This window comes from Poeciliopsis prolifica, unplaced genomic scaffold (assembly GCF_027474105.1).
Source record: "Poeciliopsis prolifica strain line A6 unplaced genomic scaffold, Auburn_PproV2 SCAFFOLD001, whole genome shotgun sequence".
In the NCBI taxonomy this organism is placed as follows: Eukaryota; Metazoa; Chordata; class Actinopteri; order Cyprinodontiformes; family Poeciliidae; genus Poeciliopsis; species Poeciliopsis prolifica.
The window spans coordinates 6,705,306-6,726,298 of NW_026562376.1; the positions used below are offsets into that span (position 1 = coordinate 6,705,306).

The window sequence follows — 20,993 nt, forward strand, 5'->3', positions numbered from 1 at the left end:
TAAAGGAATTCCCATTAGATCATCAAGATCATCTTATGACATCCTAAATAAAAAAAGCAATTAGCTTTACAAACTTTTTTGTAAATTCTGCCAAGAAACATTGCACACACATCAAAATGAACTGTATGTTTTTGTCTTTGTTCTGTTTTTTTTTTTTTTTTTTACTTTTTAAAGTAAAAAAGATGCACTGACTGGATTGTCAGTGCATCTGTTAGACTAGATCACTGAATAGTCTTGTGAAATCCATGCATTGTTGGGCCGCATTCTCAGTCTCAACACCAATATAGCAGCTCTTGCCATTTTTATATTTTCATCCCACAAGGTCACTGTGCAGCGATGAATCGTCATGATGACGTAGGCTACCATCCCCCTGGCCCCTTACACCTTTACTGCGCTTGTGAAATGAATGTGTAATTCTACTATACGCCACTAGAGGTCTCATTCAATTCCCTGCTATGGTTTGCAGTAGCTTCTCTCTTTATCAGCCAGTCTGCTCCCCTCCCTCCCTGCCTGCCTGTCTGCTTGCCTGCCCGCTTGCTTTCACTCCCACCTCCTCCACTGGACTCAAATGCGAGTAATTCCCGTAGGTTACTGCTATTGGAGTATCAGTCAAATCCACAGAGTGAATCCGCATTGATTTCACCCCAGAATCACCCCGGAGGCACAAGCAGCGGAAACGACTCTGGTATGTACATAACGGGGGATGCTCGTTGACGTTTCCTTTGCAAAAAAATGTGACTGCTCTCCAGTGCAGGGAGTGTATATCTAGAAAATATCACCTGGAGATAACCGAAATACTTAGCCTAAATTTTTAGCTAGGTGTGCAATGAAGATAGCTGCATGAAGCAGTGGCTGGTTCTGCTGGGCTAAGATGCGCCTGACTATGAGGTTGTCATTGAGTAACGGGAAGGAAATCGTTTCCCGTCATGCAGTAAGTGTAGCAATTTTAAGCTAAAGCGGATTAAATATGCATACTCAGCAGCAACGTCGGCTTTAATATTTATCTAGAGAGAAATGGCTTATTAAAGTGTTATACCGGGGCCGTTAGACACGTACAGGTATATTGACTTTCCGTCTATAACACAGGAGCGGCTGTCATCTTTAAGGTTTTGGTTAGGCGTTTTTAGTTCGCTTGTTATCAGCATTAAACTGGCCATTCTTTCGTTTTGGTAGAACAAAAGAGGGAGATACTTTCTGATTGTAAATTAGAGTTCTCCTTTAAGTTGCAAAGTTCTTTCAAAATATACAAAATGAATAATCTCCCTCGGATTGTTTGATATTTTCTCAACATGCATTCATAAATCTCAGTATTTCCTGGACCACCTGACCTGCAAGTCGTTTGCATCATGGAACAGCTGTCTCCATCTTTTTCCATTAACTCTTAGTTTCATCATCTCTGCTGAATGAAAGCCTCTCCACAACATGAAGCTGGCACCGCCATGTCTGATGATGGAAATGACCTATTCAGTGTAACCTGGAGGATCAGTTTTGGGTTTTGATTGTTGGCACATGGATTGTGGCAAATGGGAAATTCTGATTGTTTTCTTTCCACAATTGAGCCCATGTCGGTTGAGTGCTGGTGAATACATCTCCACAGAATTGAAACTCCAGTTACCATAGTCCTGTAATTTTGGAGAGCTTAACTGGACAGCCATGACTTGGTAGGTGCGAAACTTGAAATATTATTTCATAAACTAAGCTTGATTTGAACTTGCGTGATCTTCATGAGGGTCTTTGTTTTCCAACATCTGAGGCCTTCATAGAACAGCAGGAGTTTGCATTGTTGCCTTCTGGATTCAAATCCCAATCCAGGGTCTTTTTGCATGGAACGCTCATGTTCTACCCAAGAATGGTGGTTTCTCTCCAGGTACTCCAGGCCTCCTCCCTTAGTGCAAAAATGAAAGGTTAATTTATTACTCTGTGCTACACAAAGTGTACACAAAGTGTTAGCTCTGTGTGTCTCTGTGTTACCCAATTTGTGACCTGTCTATATTCCACAACCAGCAGCAGCAGCTATATGACTGCATAGAAGATTAATACTAATATAAGCCACACTTCATTTGTAATGTCATTTTTCAGATATGCACTACTTTGCATTGGTGTAACACATAAATACCAGTAGATTACTTAAAAATAAAATAATTTGAAAAAAGTTAAAGTGGCATGCATACTTTTACAAGCTACTGTGCCATGAAGGGTCATTTTTCTGTAACCCAAGGCATCCACTGCAAAGGCTTCAAAGCCTTGTGAAACATACATATGGGAAATTTTTTCAGCTGAGCAGGATGGCAGAGGAACTTGCAAAAAATGATTTATTTTAAAACTGACACTGGGAGCCTTACTTGTACATATATGGAAAAGTTCAGGCTATAAGTGTAATAAAGCATTCTAACTGCTTGGAAATAATTGATGAGGTGAGTCATTCTTAGGTGTTAGGTGACATCCTGCGGTATCTGCTGGAACTGTTCAGCATTTTAGACCAGAGCTTAGAAAACAGCTTTACTATGACTCATCATACAAACCTCGTTTTATTTTACTAGCATGCACTCAAGACCAAAGGGATTTCACAAAAATGTGCTAAGTATCCCACAGGCAGGAGGTTCACTGCAGGAGAAGGATACTTTTGTATCATTCCTGTGTGAGAGTTGTACCTTCATGTTGCAGTCTGCTGCGATCTGCAAGCTGGAAGCAGTTGCAAAAGATCCATCTTTTTTTTTTCCCTCCACAGAATATATCCCCAGATGGTTTACAGAAACAAAGCCTCCATGTACTACCTGTGGAGTCGGAGGAAGGACCAAACTCTTCACCTTTCATCTGCACAAAGAGCCTTTTTCTAAAACATAAAAGCCTGACTCAACCTGATATCATTGGCCCGCAACAGGTGATTTCAAAAAGCACCCTGTTGTACTGTTTTAAAGCCTGCAATATGATCTCAGAGCAGAGAATCAGTGACACACAATGTGTTTCTATGCTCAGATCTCACTCTTTTGGCTCTAACAAAGGGTTGGGAGTGAGCTCTCATAAGTATGTATTAAGTTTATAATCCTGATGGTGTAGGGAAGAGGAAATGTTAATCAGATTTGACATTATAAGTGTTATCCCTTGGTCCTGCACTGCTATGTAAGACTAAAAATATTCAGTATCTCGTAAATATTTGCAGCACTGCAGTAAAGCATTAAAACAGGAGAACACAGATAAAACAGGAGAACACAGATGGATGTTAGTCTGGAGGATTATTAAAAGCATTCCTTTCATAAACAATACGAGCAATATGGACACACTGTCATGAAGCTAAATCAGATAGAAGATTTAGCATGAGTCATTTTATTACAATAGCCCTTTTAGATTACTTTCTGTTTATACCTCATGTCTACATTTTTTGGCCTTGGATCTGAGTAGATTGTGAAACCCTGAATGGTTGCTGTGACTGCCTTTTTATTTATTTTCTTGTACTTTACACATTATTTTATTTTGTATATATTTTTCTTTTTTATTTGTCTTTAAATGTGGAAAATGAAAAAAAAATCTATAATGGTGTAAATCACACTTACATATTTTCTTAAAAATAACGAACTAGTCAAGTCATATTTGCCAGCAAGAGCTGCCAAAAAAAATAAGCTTTGTACGTAATTGTGAAAATATTTTGGTCCTCTTTTCCTTGCAGAATTGTTTTAATTCAGCCACTTAAGTTTGTGGAATATTTTCCCAAAAGATGTGATTTAGGAAAATATGAGAATATGATGTTTGTATTAGTTTTTGCCTGGGAAATATTCCATGAATCACATTTTTGTTAGATCTCTTTCATAAGAATACTGATCTCTACAGAGACAAATAAATCAGACATCGCTTTAGATGTTCTTTTGTGACTTTAGTTAAGTCATTGGTGCGCTCTGTGGTGTAGCCACTACTTGTCCATTTGTAGATAACGGCTTTCAATCGTTTGTCCTGGAGTCCCAAAGTCTTACAAATGACTTTGTTTGTCATCTGTTCTTGAATATCTATAGATTTGATGTGTTTCTTTTACCTCCTTAATTCAGCCTGACATTAAGTGATTTCTTATTGCTAGACATTAGTCAGAAATCAAGCCTGAATTTGACTAAGGAGACTTAACCAAAACATAAAGTTAATCCCAATTATTATTAATTAGTAAGAGGGACAGGGGTGGGGCCTGTTTCTTTAATAAATAAATCATGATCATACTTTTGATTTTTGCTCAGTTATCTTTAATATTGCAAAGCTGACACATTTTTATAACAGTTCATATTATAAACAGTAATAGAAATATTAATAATACAATGTAGCTCTAAACAGATGGAACTTTCCATTAGATCTGACCTCTGTGATCTTGCAGCTCATAGCATTACCCAATATAGCTGCAGAAACACACTTCTGCTGTTGGGAGCTCAGTGTGCAGTGTGTTAATGGAACCAGCTCATGTGAGACAGATGAACTGGCATCTATTGCCTGCAATGAGCTAATGAAGAAGCTGCATTTGCTTTTCATTTTCTGTGCTGTCTTCCTTAGTCACATGGGTTCGTTTATAGTGCTGATTGCAACAAGGCTTTGTTGTCATAGCCACTCACTTCCTTGTGTCTTTAGCCAAACTTGAAAGTCATTCATTCACCAAGACCTTTACTCAGTCGGCACTTAAGAAGAGAGGAGCAGCACTGGAGCTTAGATTGAGAAGGTATTTGCCTCGGGCTGGTTGACTTGTGTGAAATTAAATATAATTTGCATTCAGTTTGTGTTGGAAATAAATCAAGAAGGAGTAGTCTGCAGATTCTTAAAGCTTGATTTCATCTCTTCATGGTGAGATACCTTAAAGCAGTAGCTCTTTCCAAAATTATCCAGGCATTGATCCTGTTTACTTTTCCCTAATGCATCTAAGTGCAGACGTGCATCTGTCCATTTACTTAGCTGCCTCTATTCACGACTGGCAGGCTGCCATAGGTCTTCTGCAATAGTAAGAAAATTAAATAGAGAAATCATCAAACTTTTCTAATAAAATAAGCAAATTATTCCACTTGAAATTAAATATATTTAATTTGAATCCACCTTATTATTCAGACTTAAAAACTGTGAACTTAACTGATGTCCATGAAACATGTTTATGTTTGATATGTTTAATATTAAATGTGTTTGCATGTACAAATTACTGTGTTTTAATCATTGATACTGGATGTTCTCTAACTAGCAGCTACACGTTTTCATATTTAGATGTCATATTATAAAGAAAGAGTTAACAGTCTTTTTGAATAACTTGTTCAGATGAACAAGGGTCACAGACTGAACTGCTATCTTTTTCAGTGCCTTCATTGTGTGTTAGCTCTTTAATCAGCTTCATCCAATAGCTGCTTTAGTAGGTTGGCTAAAGTTAAGTTCAAGGTTCTGGACTGGTTGCATAATCACTTATTGTGTACTCATCAGTACTTATCAGCTCCTGTGGTGCAAACATTAAAAAAATGACCTTTGTTTAGAAATGTTCAAGAAGGTGAGATTTTTTTAGGCCTCACATGAACTGCTCATAATTTTAGGGGCAGATATACACAGTTTTATTAACTGGGTGCAGAATTTGTACTGCAGTTACTTTCCATTCCATTGTCAAAATAGAGACAATATATACAAAAAAAATAAATGAATAGGAATAAAGATAAGACCTGTTAAGAAAGGCTTAATAGGACCCATCAGAAGGTACGTAGTGATCTCATTACATGCTGGAGGTTTTATTTAATGTTATGATGCATTATTTAACATCTTATACACAATAAAGTGGACACCCAAGAAATTTTTTTTTTATTGTGGCACAGACTTTGTCTCGAGTTTGATTTGATAAAGTAAAAATTTCTGTCCGTTTTGAGTGCAATAGCATCAAGATCTATCAAACCGCCACTCTGTTGTTGGTTTTAAAGTGCTGTGTGGTCAGCTCACTGTGCCTGAAGTTTATCTCAGTTTGTCAAAAACTGGATATTTTGCAGCATTCAGCTTGATGTATTTATGCTCCAGTTCTGAGCATCATTGTTACTCTGACACACGTTCAGTTATAAAGCAGTTCAGTGAGATTATAACAGATTCCTTGCAGCCTTGGTTGATGACGAGTTCCTTCTTTTTTTTCTGTAGACACTTCACAGTGGACCTAGTTGTGTCCAAAAACAGAGTCTGATTGTTGTGACAAGATACTGCAGCCAGGCTTGGGGACAGTCCAAGCGCAGATGCAGTCGTGTGGATTAAAGTCGACAAGTAATGTTGATGGCGTGGTGGAGAAGGATGGAGATGTCAGCTTCATGCTGCATCTCACAAGGTGACAGGAATCTGGACTACTGCTACATTTAGTCTTTGGTGCGTGGTTATTCAGTGGTCTAAAAAAATGAAGTGCTGAGTATGGAGTTAACACGTGTTTATTCATGGGGAAGTAATTGTCAGAGAACAGAAACCAAAAGAACATACTGTGAAAGGAAAATTTAGGCTAAATGTCACTGCTATGAGAGAAAACAGAGCTAGATGTGCAGCAGAGACACTCTCTCAGTGACCTCCTCTGAACTGCCTTTCTGCTCCTCCTTCCTCCACCCCTGGAGCAGCCATTAAAAGCCTCCAGTCCCCCATCCACCTAAACACGCCAGATGCTGCTGTGCTCAGTGCCAGCTAAGGTTACCATGAACCTAAAACTTTCACTTCTGCTGTTGAGACTTTCTTGAGAAAGAAGATCTGGGAGAATTTAGGACATTGCAGTTAGCGTGTGCACACATACACTTCACACTGCAAACCCACCAGTCAGCAAAGATCTGAGATGCAAAAGCTGCGTTTACTGAGTCGTGACTCGTGACTGAGAGAGAAACGTTGGGGGAGGGATGGTGGGAAGGAGAGAGGAGGAGAGCAGAGGCAGGTTTTGATTGGTGTATGGAGGGGTGGAGAGGAAAAAAAGGGGAAATTGGAAGCATCTTTTCACAGTAAAGACCCTCTGCGTCAAAAAATAGTGACACACATCTTGGATGTCGTTTTTCCCCCCCCCTGTTTGCTCTGTGCATGCTACATCTGAAGCAGACAGCTTTAGCTGTGCTTGTTTTGCTCCAGTTTCCCAGCGAAAGTGTGTTTGCATAAAGCACGAGGCTTCAAGGTCACATGATGAACAGATGCTGTGGTGGTTAGAGTTGTTTCACCGAAGCCAGTACAGCTTTATGTTAAGAAAACTGTCAGAAACATTTTCTTCTACAGCAGGACTGCTTACAGCGCTCTCTGAACTGTAGATGTTCAGAGAGGAAATTATTCAAAATGTCTTTGTTATGACAATTTGACATGAACCAAGAAATCATAATCTGACATAAATTTTTTATAAAAGTATTTCTGATTAAACTTGAAAAATTATGTAGCTTCATGTTATTAAAGCTAAAGATTCATCAGTAATACTTTTATAACAATTTTATGTCCGATCATAATTTCTTGGTTAATGTCGAGTTGTCATGACAAAGACATTTTGAATAATGTCAACTTTGTATTAAAAGAGTCATGATTTACTGAATGACACTTTATGACAATAGTCATAAATATTCATGAAGACTTACTCATGTTCATGACAGGTGTTTTGTCATGTTTATGACAGTGTCATGACAGTCTTATTCACAACCTGTCAAAAAAAGTGTTACCTAACAATTTTTGTGCATTTTGTTTTTGAGTTTTTCATTACTCCTAGTTGAATAGACTTTAGAATCACTGCCTACTTCGTGCTGTTTTAGTGCTGGTTGCAAAAGAAAATCTCTTTTGAAATGTTTGTTGTCGGTATGCTGGTTCTGTTTTCTGGACCAGCACACCAGCATAGAAGGATATTTCTCTATCAGAATCACTTTACTCAAGCAGGTTTTTCTCTCTTTTCTGTCAGACTCACTTGAAGTAACAACAACTGGAGTAAATCGAGTGGAAAAACAAAGGACCACACCACTTTGTCTCACTTAGATAGCAGAACACCACTGGAATTATCATCTCAAAGAAAATAAACATCTCCAGAGTGAAAAGCTAACCAACGTGTTTTACTACGACCAGCCGGGGGTTCAGATAAATGGCTGATAAAAAAATCAGGTAAAGATAACTGGGAATCATTATATTTTGATGATTTTGTGATATTTTATTTTTCCTTTAATTCTTGTGACTTTTTTTCTTTGGTCATGCAGTTTGCCTGCCAAATTGATCAATGGAGGGATTGCTGGGATTGTCGGAGTGACCTGTGTGTTTCCCATTGACCTGGCCAAGACTCGCCTGCAAAACCAGCAAAATGGATCTCGCCTTTATACCAGCATGTACTGTATAGAAGCTCTTGCCTTAAATCCCAACAGAGTTTACGGTTGTGCCAGCCGTATTCAGAAATGATCAGTGTTGTCTTGCAACTTGCCCAACAGCACATGACCCCTGTCATTGTTGTTGTTTTCTTTCAGGTCAGACTGCCTTATTAAGACCATTCGATCAGAGGGGTATTTTGGGATGTACAGAGGTATGTCGAACACTTTTACTTTGAACTCTGAAACACACAGTTTTTCTTAATGACTTTCTGTTGTTTTTATCCTCCCAGGAGCTGCGGTGAATCTAACACTGGTTACACCAGAGAAGGCTATCAAATTGGCTGCTAATGACTTCTTCAGGCATCACCTCTCCAAGGATGGGTGAGGCATCAAAGAGCCTGACTTACATTCACTTTCTCCTCTAATTCACTCTGAAGATTATTGCCGTGTTTGCTAACATATCTATAGTCGAACATATTAGCTGCCTGCACTTCCACCCCAAGACTCCAGTTAATCCTTTACCTTTTTGTCCTCTTCTTGAATACTCAGAGGAGTTTAAGACTCTATGAACTGTGTGGCTGATAATGTGTCTTATAAAAGACACATTATTTATATCCCTTAAATTGTACCATATTTTGCCACATTACAACTATAAATGTCCATGTAATTCTCTGTAGCATATGACTGTTCATTCCCCTTTACATTTCTGGATTACTTCATGTGGCTTGTCACATAAGTACCCAATAACATACATTGAAAATTGTATTTGTAAGGTGTAGAAGAGTAAATAACCCAAAAGTAGTTAAACAAGTATTAATACATTTGCAAGACACTATTAGTAAAGTCAGATATAATATGTGCCAGAACCTTCTTATCAGAAATCTGGTCACCAAGTGACAAATAATGGTTTCATATCTCAAACATTAGCAACGATGATCTGGTTTTACTGAAAGCAAGAAACCATTGTCCACCCCTAAAAGCTGCATGCACCGATAAACCTGAAGCTTTCAGGACATCTATCTCAATCTCCATGGAAACAAACATGCAGGCTGATGAATGATTGACTTGTCTGGTCCCAGTTGCTCTTCTTGTGAATTATTAATCTGTTCCTGTTTCTGACATGTTGATACAGAAGACAAAGATTAGCATCACAACAACAAGCATTTTTCTGCTTTCAAGGAAGTTAAGAAATAAAGTTGATGTTTGCATTTCATCTTTCTTTTCCTCCTCAGAAAGCTCACTCTGGTCAAAGAGATGCTGGCTGGGTGCGGAGCGGGTTCATGCCAGGTAAATGAGGAATACGCTGGTGTAGCTTAAATTGCACCCTACTTTAGCACACTCAGGTTGTCTTGGGCTGCTGCCTCATTTGTCTCTGTCCCTGCAGCTGCAATCAGCCACAACCACATTATCGCGGGACATGGGAGTCAAAGAAACACGTTTAGAGTCTGTAGATGGTGTGATCTGGGTCTGATAGTGTACTGTAATGTTCTGTTCTAATGAGAGATCTACAGTAAGGCTGTGCTGTGAGCAGGAAGATACACAGCCAGCTGCGTAGATGTGTGTGATCACATAGGAGACATTGTGAGAGTGCTTAGCCGTGTGTGCTGAGTGAGTGAGTCCGAAGGAAATGCTTCTCGTCAATGAGGGCAAAGACTTCAAGCCTTAGGACTGTGATTAGATTAAGAGCAGCAGATCTTGGATTACAATCGCAGCTGAGAATGTGGTCGTCTCACCCTTAATCTAGTTAACTAGTTACTATGGTGTAGCGACAGGGAAGGCCAACGCTTGACATTGAGCCAATTGGTGCCAGTAGATTTACACCAGATTTACACACACTCTTAAATTCATTACTCCTCGTAATGAATTCAGTATTTATCTAAATCGAGCTGAGTGAAAAAAGTGAAAAGTGAAAAAGTCTTCAGACCACATTTGTCATTTTGCAACTATCAAATTTGATCTTTTTAATTAAGATTGTATTTAAAAAACCAACTCTAAGCAGTGCTTAGTTGAAAACTGGAAGGAAAACAGTGAGGGTTTTTCAGAAAGCTTCACAAATAAAACTGTAATGTAGTTTTATTTAAATCTCCTTTATTCCAGTCCACCTAAATAATTTAGTTTAGTTATTTGAAACCTTTCTCAGTATAAATACAGTAGTTTTGTGAAAGTTTTAAAGGATTTCTAGAGTATAATCATGTTAAACAGTAGTGTGAAGACCAAGGAACACAGCAGATAAGTCATGGTTAGAGTTATGAACAAGTTTGAAGTAGGTGTTAAAGGATTATTTTTATTAATCACCAACTGTAGTGCTCTGTTAATCCAAAATTTGAAGAAACCTCAAACATAAATGATTATATGTGCAAAATTATTGGGCAGCTATTATTATACAGAATTATTGCACATCTAAATAAAAAAAAAACACATTTTCTCGCCTCCTATTTTATGTTATAGTGAGAATTATAAACAGCTTAAAGTTTTCCCATAAATATTTTTTACTAAAAAAAAAAGAAACACTGACAAATGTAGCCCTCCTTATCTTAACAGTGATAGGGCTTTTTCATTTATGAAGTTTGTCAATTTTCTTGTTGCTGATCAACGTTTTATTCAGTTACCAAGACGCTTCAGAGAGATTGAACTGCCTAAGGTTTTAGTTAAGTTCAGGTGAGGCAAGAACTGGTCGTGTTATAAGTGTTTCAAATTTGGCGCCTTTAATTTAATTGGGTTCATTGTTTTGCAACAAAATGATACTCTTTTTGAACGATGCAGATTTATTCCTGTCCCTCTGCTTTACGAAAGTGTCTTTTAAAAATTAGCAGTAGGTTTGGGGGTTGATTTTGAATCCATCTTCAAAATCAATCAATCAGAAAAGGTTCCAATAACACATCTTTAATTGTATCACCCCATCCATACCAGTACCTGTAATTTGAAGTGGATCACTGATCCAGTCATGTCTCCATCCTTCTGGTCCGTAAAGAGACATAAAACCTTTGATAAATCTGATATTTCTTGGCTCGGTCTTCATCTTTGTTAGTGGTGGTTGAGTTTCAGCCCACCTGACCATGGCCATGTCTCTGAGCTCTAAACATCTTATACTTCTAGCTATTAGAATCAGATTGTAGTTATAGAAAAGGACAGTGCTAAAAGACAATGGCTTCCTTGTATCTTAACACTTGATTCTTCTTTTCTTTGTCAACATGTTTCTTGTGACCCTGTTGACTATTTGCAACAAGACATCTGATAGTTCTGTGATCACACCCTGATATCTTATACATTTCAAGAGTCTTCACTGCTCTGACAAACGTTTGGTAATGTTTGACTTTTCAGAGTTGGTTAAATCTCTTTTTTGGCCCATTTTGCCTAAAGAAAGGAGCTGCTTAAAAATGATGCACACCTTGATATAAAATGTTGATATCCTTAGGCAACACAATCTTTTATTACGAGGTTACACATCACCTGATATGCTTAAATGCATTAGGCATCCAAGTGTATCCAGCTTGGAGCTAGAAAATATGACATACTGAAAATACTGACTTACTTAATAAATGTTGATATAGTGTATAGTATTAAATCACATTTCAAGGTTTAAAAAATTTAACAGAGCTTCATTAAATCTAGCAATCAAAGAGTATAACACACCTGTTAACACTGCAAGACATGGCCGTCCACCTAAACTGTGAACTACACACATCTGCCCTTAAGAAGAAATATAGTGTTGAAAGAAACCCATCACAATTCTTATAGGGAACACAGCAGATGTAAAAAAGCTCTGGTCAGATGAGACCATAATTTTGCATTGCATGTTTGAAAACTAACTCTGTTCATCGCCCTTAATTCACCACTATGTTCTTGAAATATGGTGATGGTAGCATCTTGTCGTGGGAGTCTTTTCCTTGAGCACTGGGAAATCAGTTGAATGATGTTGAGAAGATGAATGAAACAAAGCACAGGGAAAAGCAGAATACCTGCCACAGCCTACAAGAGACTTAATACTGGGTTGGAGGTTCACCTGCCAACAGAACGACAACCCTAAACACACAGTCCCAGCAACAAGGCTGTGGTCAAAGTCTAAACCTAAAGCCAACTGAAAATTTGATGCTCTCCATCTGTTCAGGTTAAAATTGAGCAAACTTGACAACAAGAAGATGGAAAATGGCAGTTTAAATGTACAGAACTGGTAGAGACGTACCCCAAGACTTGCAGCTGTAACTCTGGTATTAACTCAGGCGGACTTAATACAAACTGATGCCAGACGTAAAAAACATATTACCATACCTGATCCTTTCAGTTCTTGATTATAAGCTGATTTGTTGTGGTCTATCAGGTAAAACTTTAATAAAATAACTTGAGAAATGTGATACTGACTTGACAGAATGAGGAAAAGTTCAAGTAGCACTTCTACTTTTTGAGAGACAAAGCTTGTGGTGCATACGTGGATGCTTTATTTGACACGGTTTATTTCTGATTTTTCACAGGTCATTGTAACAACTCCTATGGAGATGTTGAAAATCCAGCTGCAAGATGCAGGGAGGCTTGGTAAGAGGAAATTAGACATATTTTACAAGATCACAGCTTTAAGTGTCATTAGGAGAGAGCGCCCTCATGTGGTGTTGTTAGAGAATACAAATACACATTTTGTATTGGATAGCATTAGGAGGTTGAGATGTATTTTGCTTCTCATGGACTTCAGCTGCTCAGAGGAAGCTCATGCCAGAGACGGTGGCAGCAGGAACAGTGGAGACAAAGTCCCCGACAGCCATGCAGATCACTAGACAATTACTGAGGGAAAAGGGTATTGCTGGACTCTATAAGGGCCTTGGTGCCACACTGCTCAGGTAAATTAGTGACAGTTTCTAAAACAAACTGTGGCGCATTTTCCTTGTCCAGGCCTGACTCTTCTTTTTGTTGCATAATCAGGGACGTTCCTTTCTCCATCATCTACTTCCCCCTTTTTGCTAATCTGAATAACCTGGGGAAGAAAGACGCCGGGGGCACCGCTCCTTTTTACGTGTCGTTCATATCAGGCTGCGTTGCAGGAAGCACAGCGGCTGTTGCAGTCAACCCTGTTGATGGTGAGCTGCCATGTTTTGAAGCATTTTCAGCAGCATACTCACCGATACTTGACGTTTACAGTCTAACCTGGGCTTCCTGAATTTCAGTGATAAAGACTAGACTTCAGTCCCTGACTCGAGGAAGCACAGAAGACACGTACTCTGGAGTGATCGACTGTATCAGGTGACCTCATTATGTCTGTACAACTTAAGCAAGTGTGAAGTCTTCATCATTATCTCTGCAGGCAGATTATTAATGCTGCTCCTTTGTTCTGGTGCAAGTAATGACTTATGTCTTCTCCAGAAAAATCATGCGCAACGAGGGTCCGTCAGCCTTCCTGAAGGGAGCCTACTGTCGCGCCCTGGTCATCGCACCTCTGTTCGGCATCGCCCAGGTCGTCTACTTTCTGGGTGTGGGCGAATATATCCTCAGCTTCTTGCCTAAGAAAAACAACTAAGACGCACCTCTCTTCTGCCTTCCCTCCCATGATGCATTACATCAGCTCCACGAGGATTCGTCTGATTCTTAGAGGTTTTTATTTTTATTTTTGATCTCATTTATTTTTGTTTTTAAATTGTTGTGCTGAATGTTTAAAAAGTTCAGAGGGGAGCCTTTGTTTTGCCAAGATGCCTGTGGCAGCGCACAAGTTTCCAGTTGGGAAGCTCCGCCACAGCAGCTTTCTGGAAATCATGCTACAAACAGAGGTCTGTAATTAAGTGATTTTATTGTACTTTAAAATATGATTGTCAAACTTAGCAAATTAGATGTACTGCCCTTGGCTGTAGCTGCTTTACAAGCCATTCAGTAATGCTCTTTGGAGGCTTCATTACCCTTTTAATGTCAGAACATCCTGTTTCATTCAATGGGAAATTTCCATTTTCCACTGACCTAAATTGAGCAATAAAGTCAAAATCTTCTGTTAGAAACATATAGAAAATCTGGTGTAGGCATGGGCCAGTATGAAATTCTCATGGTATGACAAAAACCATGTTATTACTGGTTTAGACATAAATTCTGAAACAATTCATAAAATTCTTTTAATTTGAAGTTGAAAATCAAACAAGTATTGCTACTCCTGCTAAAATTATACTACAGTGAGTTATAATATTGTTAAATATCAAATATTTTATGATTAAGAATATTCATATTTTATTGATAAATGGACACAAGCAAATATGCAAGGATTTAGCTTATTATTATGCAGAACATAAATTATACACATACTTTTGTGGTTTTGTTGTTTAGAGAGAAACTATAGGGTCTGATAATGTTATTAGCTGGTTAATTAGATAGCTAGCCTGCAGCCGGCTGCTGAACAGACAAGTGACAGGTGGAAATCAGTTGGCTTTCATGAACAGCAAATTTTGTTCTTTCTTGAACACAAGGGCAAAAGATCATGGCCTTTTTCAGCTAGCTGACCAACAGCGTGCAGATTTAGTTTGGGGAGGAGCTTTGAAAAATGTGTTGTTATTTCCGGTGCTCCTTCTTGACTTTTAGTTGAAATAACTGTAAATCTTCAGTGAGTTTTAAGCTGTAACTTTTTAAAACCATCATAATACATTGATTTTAGTAACCAGCCCATGCCGAATCTGGAGCTTTAGTGGATCACTTAAAAAAAAGCCACACAGTTTTTATGTAATGAGAGAATACTAAACAGTGGGAGTCTGGTTCATGCCAAGTCCCAGGGCAGCGTGTTGATGCGATACCAGCTCACTCCCTGTAATCTTTCCAGGGAATCCACTTCCCTCTCCCTGTACAGTAAGTGGTTGTAATGAACTCAGCGGTTCAGCTCTGAGCAGGCTTTGATTGCCTTGGCTTTTTAAGGAGATCAGGTTCCATTTGATATTTAGCTTAGCCACAGTGGTTCGACTGTTTGGCCTCCGAGAACAATGTCTGTTTTTTGTTCTCACACCATGCAACTTCACACAGTAACTATGTGTTGCTGAAGTTTAAATTTGAAACAAAATCACAGTTGAGTGATCAACGAGGGGATTGCTTTTGAGCTTTAAGACCCTTGTGTGCTGAAATATTCTGCAATCTGTGATTTACTGTGGATTTCTAGCTGGTCAGACATCATGTTGTGAAACCCGTAGGCGCAGACTTATTGTTTTTCTTTTTTTGTTTGTTTGTATACACAAGAGTTTGCTCTTCATTTTCCAGCTTTGTCCAAACTTGCATTCAGTGGCAGGACCCAAAGAGCTAATGAAAAACCTTTTCATTTATTTGAAAAGTCAGACCAGAGCTCTCTCAGTGATGTGCGATTTGTACCAAACATTTCTGCTTGTTTGCTTTAGAGGTTTTGTTTGCTTTAAGCCACCGGGTGTAAAAAAGAACAGTCCTGTCGTATCTTGTTTACGCAGCACAACATTGAGGCGCCCTGCCATTGGTGTATTTAGTCGGAGATCAAGGTGACTTTGATGTGTACTATCCAATCACATTCCTTCCTTGCTCCCACTGGTCAAGCAGCTCTTCACTTGTTCTGTTGCACTTCTGATGCAACGTTTTCAGTGTGATTAAATTTGTGGGAGTGAGCTTTATTTATAGATATTCCCTCCTAGAAGCAGTATGGTGTTTTATATTTGTATGTTTGTTTGTTTTTTTAGTGTTGTATTGTCTACTTTGTTATCTATATTGTACATATTGAGATGAAATGAACTCTGTTTTAGAATTTGTTTTTGTACATTATGGCTTATTTGCACACCTACCTCTCCTCCTCCCCCATTCAATCCATATTGTGGTAATTTTATGTTCGGAACATCAAAGATTTTTTTTATTACTGTGCACCAACACTAGCTGATCTTCAGATGAATTTTTTTTTGGGAGGTGCCATTTTCCCTGGACTATGAGTTGAATCTGTGGGTTCAGCCATTTGTTGTAACACAGGACCAAATGAAGAATCTAACTGCTGAAGTTTAATTTCAAGTGAATGGCATAATGATAAATAAATGCACATGGAGGAAGACGAGCTCGAAGGAAGCTGTTATGTCAACGTCTGAATGGTGCGTCTTCTATGAGGCTGCTGCAATATATGAGAGGCTGCACTAAAAACCGAGGCGGCTAAACTCAGCCTCTCTCCACGTCTTACTGTAACCGAAAGCCATAAATCAGGGAGGAGACCGCTAGACACCAAGTGGAACCTTTCAACAGTGGAAGCAGACAATAGGGAGGTGAAAAGGGCAAAAAGACCCACCAACTCATTTAAACTTGCCTTTATTATTAATATTATTTTCTTTGACATTCCGACTTGATTTTTTATGCATTTCTGTTCAGAAATTTATATGCAGTTATTGGGATGGATTTAATTTAACTTTTCTTTTTCCAGGTTGGAGAGATGATACTTTGTACAACTATGGTTTTTAAGAACAATAATTGGGTGCTTAGTATAGGTATGGGTCTAAATCCACATAGGGTCAAAATTATACATTGCATTGGTTAAATGCTCCATGAGACAAGCAGCAAAGCAGACCCTTACAAAAAAAAATCCCATAAAAATCCCATGTGCCACATGAAAGCCACACATGTGGTTCGCACAACTTTTCACATATGAATCACATGTGAAAGCACATGTATATGTGAGTTTGGAACATTTTGTGGTATGCACATGAACTAAGGCACATGTGATGCACATGGGATACACATGTGATGTCCAAGGGAAAAACATGGGAATCACATGGGTTTTTACCACAAAATATTCCAAAATCACATGTAAACATGTGAAAATTTGTGTGAACCACATGTGCTTTTTTATGAGGTACATGATTTTCAGATGTGATTTTTACATGTAAAATGAATGAGATTTCTTATTACATATTCAGTATAATCACCGAATCTTCACAAACAATCTGATCAGATGTGGTGCACATGTGTGAAATATGTGATCACATGTGATACCATGTTGAATAAACCATGGATCACATGAACAAAATGTAGAAAATGAGAGCCACATGTGGAACATGGGATTTTTTTGAAAGGGGACTCTTAGCATGATGCTGCCTTGGTGCTATCAGGGATGTCACATTGACTCCACCGAGCCTTTTTTTTAGTGTTGTGATAAAACTATACATTTCTGGAAAGGCCTTGATATCAACTCTACTAAAGATATGAGAGTAATTCTTTAATGTGGGAACTTAACAAGCCAATAAGAACATTGATCAGATATCTAGAATTATGCCTGAAGCTTGTTGAAGGTCTTCGAAAACATCTAAGTGACTCAAGACATTTTGCCAAATATACATAATGAGAAACAGAGAAAATTCACGCTGTTTTAAAAACTGTAAAACTAGTTTTGAGATGTATTATTGTTCCAACCTGGAAAAGAGAAGAGCTGAAATGCATCATTAAAAGCCCAACGTTAAACATTTCTGCTCTAAGTAGGTGAATGTAAAGTTCTGTCCAGAACCCGTATGCTGTGATTATGGTGAAATGATCTGTTGTAGTGTTGTTGATATTACTGCTTGATTTATTTTCAAACCTCATCCCTCCTCCTTCTCCCTCTTTAGATTGTTTTCATCAGTTTTCAGCTGAATCTTGAAATTCTTCTTGCTTTCTTTTGTTTTGTTTTTTATGCACCTGTGAATTGTTTCACCGACCTTGTGCATTTGGTTGTGTATGTGCGTGTGTGTTAGTGTTGCGTCTGATAGTGTAGTGCTGTAGTTGAAGTGTAGTTGTTGGTGTGCTATGGTTTCTCTTTTTTTTCTCTCTCTGTTTACTCTCTCTGTGTGTTTTATTTTTGTCACAATCCTCTGCCAGTATGCAGGTTGTGTGCAGAGAAACTTCTAAAAACACCAAATGTACTATTCGGAGTGTGTACAATCGAGAAAGCACAAGGGACTTTTAGGTATAAGATAGCACATGTTTCTCTCTAAATACTCCACAAGCTGTTTTGGAGAACATGTATCAAAGTGATTTATTTCTTTGAATCTGTTGCTATGAATTCCTGTATAAAAGAAACATATTTATCTGCAGTGCTAGTCAGAACTTTGCGTGCACTCATCAAATCATTACACTTAATTATTTGAGTTGAGGTTTTGCCTGGATTCCGAAAGGTAGTGATGCATTGTCATTTGGGTGCACAAGTTTGAATTCAATTTGATTAGGTGACATTTTTAAACCTTTATTTCTGTTAATTGTAAAAGTTGATGAAAGATTGTCCTTTAATTTCTTGCAAGATTAGAACATTACATTGGACCAGTACAAAATGAAGGTGAACTACTTGCAGTAATCAGACGTCTGGCTGAAATCTAAGTGTTTTTGACTATTTTAACAGACACATTAAAACTGTTTTTTAAAGATGTACAGCAGGTTAATGTTAAGTTTTTAGAAATCCTTGACCTCAACTATATAGAAATTTTTTTTGCAGTGCTAATCTTGAAATTAAATAAACATTTAATGACATTGATTTGACCATCATCAAGAAGTGAGGTCAAAAATCTAGGCAGAAACATGTCAGACGCTATAACAGTCATGCTGTCAAGGTGCAAGTAGCGAAGAAGATAATGGGACTCAAATGTAAATTTTTTCACCCTGTGTGGGCTAGAAAAACAATCCATGATAAATTCAAACTTGCTGTTTTTAAAAGACTTTAAAGTTGTATAATTACTCCTCCATGTGCAAAGATTAGTTTCAGTTAATCAGAAAGCGTACCCAAATTATTCGGAGTGTATGCAAACATCTGACCAGCACTCTGTATTTATCTATGTCTGTAAACCTAGAGGGCTGAGACAGAGACCCATATGATAGTGTCCACTATGTTAGCTATAAGCAGTAAGCCACAAGATGTATATCGCCTACATATTCTATATGAATCAGATATAAGAATGTAATATTATGAGATGTATTATAATTATTGTGAAGAGTTTATAACATTTTAATCTAAAGATTTGTGCTTTACACTTTCACTGAACAATTCATGAGCCAGCTTACTGTTATGCAATAAGTAGCCACACACACTTGGTCATTAAGAGAGGAGGCACTGAATACAATCATGTAATCACAGCATCAATACACACAGAGAGTATTATTATTGCAACCATGAAGCTCAGAGGCCGTTTGGACTCTGCGCTCACCTCACCGCCCTTGTTCTCTTCCTCCAAGAGGAACTGTGCAATGAAGCACTTTAAAAAACGAGGACCCCCGCCTTCGATCTGCTAAGCCTCTCTATCACAGAGGCCGTTTATGAGGTAGTGTGGTGAAAGGCACAGTTGTCTGTTAACATTTGTCTGCAACGCAGTGGAAAAGAAAAAAAAATGTGTTCTGTGTCACAATTTACTGTTCAATAAACTGACTGTCCTTAAATTGCCCGTTGTAGTTGTCTGTTCTGAAGGTTGCGAGCCTTCCACTCATCACTGTATCTGCTTTCAAGGTCCAGCAGTTTTTTGACAGAATACAAAAGAACTGACAGAGTGTGTTTGTCTGTAATACTGCTGTGGAAACAGGAAGGGGAATGGTTTTGAGGAGACCAAGGACGACTGTGTGACTCCTCGAGGGCATCTGCAGTAGCTGCCTCATAGCCACTAGGTGTCACTGTGGGACTGCGGAGGAGTTTCTGGGAAGAGAGTGAGCGTCACCATCAGGCACTACAGGTGTCTGCTCATTTTTAGGTGGTGTGACCTGTAAATCACACCTTCTACCTGCTTTCTCTAATTTTGTTCCCTAAAATATGCAAACGTCTACACACTGGAGGATTAAACACAAATGCCCTTCTTACCTGAGCTCCTTGTACTTTTGCTTGATTAATTAAACCTGTCTAAAAACTGAAAATATGCACAAAAATTTGCTTTCCACCACATGTTTGGTTTTTGACTTAACAGATCTCTTAAGAGGGGGTGCTCATTCATTTTTAATCCTGTTTTATTTATTTATTTATTTATCCAGCATTGGTTCATGGTGTTAGCTTGCAGAGTGCTATTTTGCACATCCCTGCAGCATTATTACATCATAGCACTTTCATGTAACCCTGGACGCATACACACACACACACATGCACACGCGCGCTCCCTGCAGTCTCTGTGCGCTTCTGTCTTCCTCATTTCTGTTAGAGTCAGATTTCATATTGAGAGACACCTTTTGTCAGACCATCTACTCCAGTGTTTACTCGTTCACACACAAACACTCACTCACCAGAGAGAGAGAGAAAGAGAGATTAGAGGAAGGCTCAACGAGACTTTGAAATCTGGAAATGAGCAGCAAGCCACTGTTCCTGTGCACACTCAAAATCCTTTTCATGTGTCATGACTTAAGCTTCCACCGTGAACTATTATTAGCCCTTTCTTGCTCTTGGTGGCAAGTGGAAGAGGAAGGGAGAGGCAGTTAAGTTGAGCTGAGTGATGGAGGAGAAGCAGGAAGCAAGAGGTGGAGAAACAGCGCAGGGACCGGAGGAAGTGAGGGGCTGGTGCTGATGTGTATATAGGTCACTAAATCAATGGGAATCAGATTTTTGAAGGTGGTATTTATAGATACCAGTGGAGACAGATGCATCAGTGACAGGCACAATGTTGCTGGCAGTGAGGGGCTGGGCGGGAGGGGAGGATCTGGGAACCGAGTGCGGTCAAATTAGTCTGCTGAGAATTCTGCCCGACCAGCGAGGAAAGATGCTCAGCGGAGTGCAAATAGCACGGAGAGCTCGGTGCACGGCAGAGTATGATCAAATGAAAATCACTACAGGATGCTTGGGGTAAATGACTT

At 38.7% G+C, this 20,993-nt stretch overlaps 1 protein-coding gene across 5 annotated transcripts; it reads left to right on the top strand.

Moving 5' to 3' along the window:
* Nucleotides 1–455: 455 nt before the first annotated feature.
* slc25a22a (solute carrier family 25 member 22a) lies at nucleotides 456–19,604 on the top strand. Of its 5 annotated transcripts, XM_055030456.1 has the most exons (12): nucleotides 456–685; nucleotides 2,729–2,881; nucleotides 7,871–8,067; nucleotides 8,160–8,285; nucleotides 8,421–8,476; nucleotides 8,555–8,645; nucleotides 9,497–9,551; nucleotides 12,734–12,794; nucleotides 12,949–13,093; nucleotides 13,176–13,330; nucleotides 13,418–13,493; nucleotides 13,614–19,604. In XM_055030456.1, the coding sequence occupies exons 3-12, from the start codon at nucleotides 8,048–8,050 to the stop codon at nucleotides 13,765–13,767; spliced, it is 939 nt and encodes a 312-aa protein (XP_054886431.1). In that variant the 5' UTR covers nucleotides 456–685; nucleotides 2,729–2,881; nucleotides 7,871–8,047; the 3' UTR covers nucleotides 13,768–19,604. The 5 variants fall into 5 exon arrangements, with proteins under 5 accessions (XP_054886431.1, XP_054886421.1, XP_054886450.1 ...); XM_055030446.1 differs by lacking the exon at nucleotides 2,729–2,881; XM_055030475.1 differs by lacking the exons at nucleotides 456–685; nucleotides 2,729–2,881 and adding an exon at nucleotides 728–931.
* The last annotated feature ends 1,389 nt before the right edge of the window (nucleotides 19,605–20,993 follow it).

Excerpts from the sequence above, each read along its gene's own strand:
- slc25a22a (XM_055030456.1), top strand. The coding sequence starts at position 8,048 with ATGGCTGATAAAAAAATCAG. Across the intron at positions 8,068-8,159 it reads ATGGCTGATAAAAAAATCAG|TTTGCCTGCCAAATTGATCA; the intron begins GTAAAGATAACT and ends TTGGTCATGCAG. Across the intron at positions 13,331-13,417 it reads TGCAGTCAACCCTGTTGATG|TGATAAAGACTAGACTTCAG; the intron begins GTGAGCTGCCAT and ends CCTGAATTTCAG.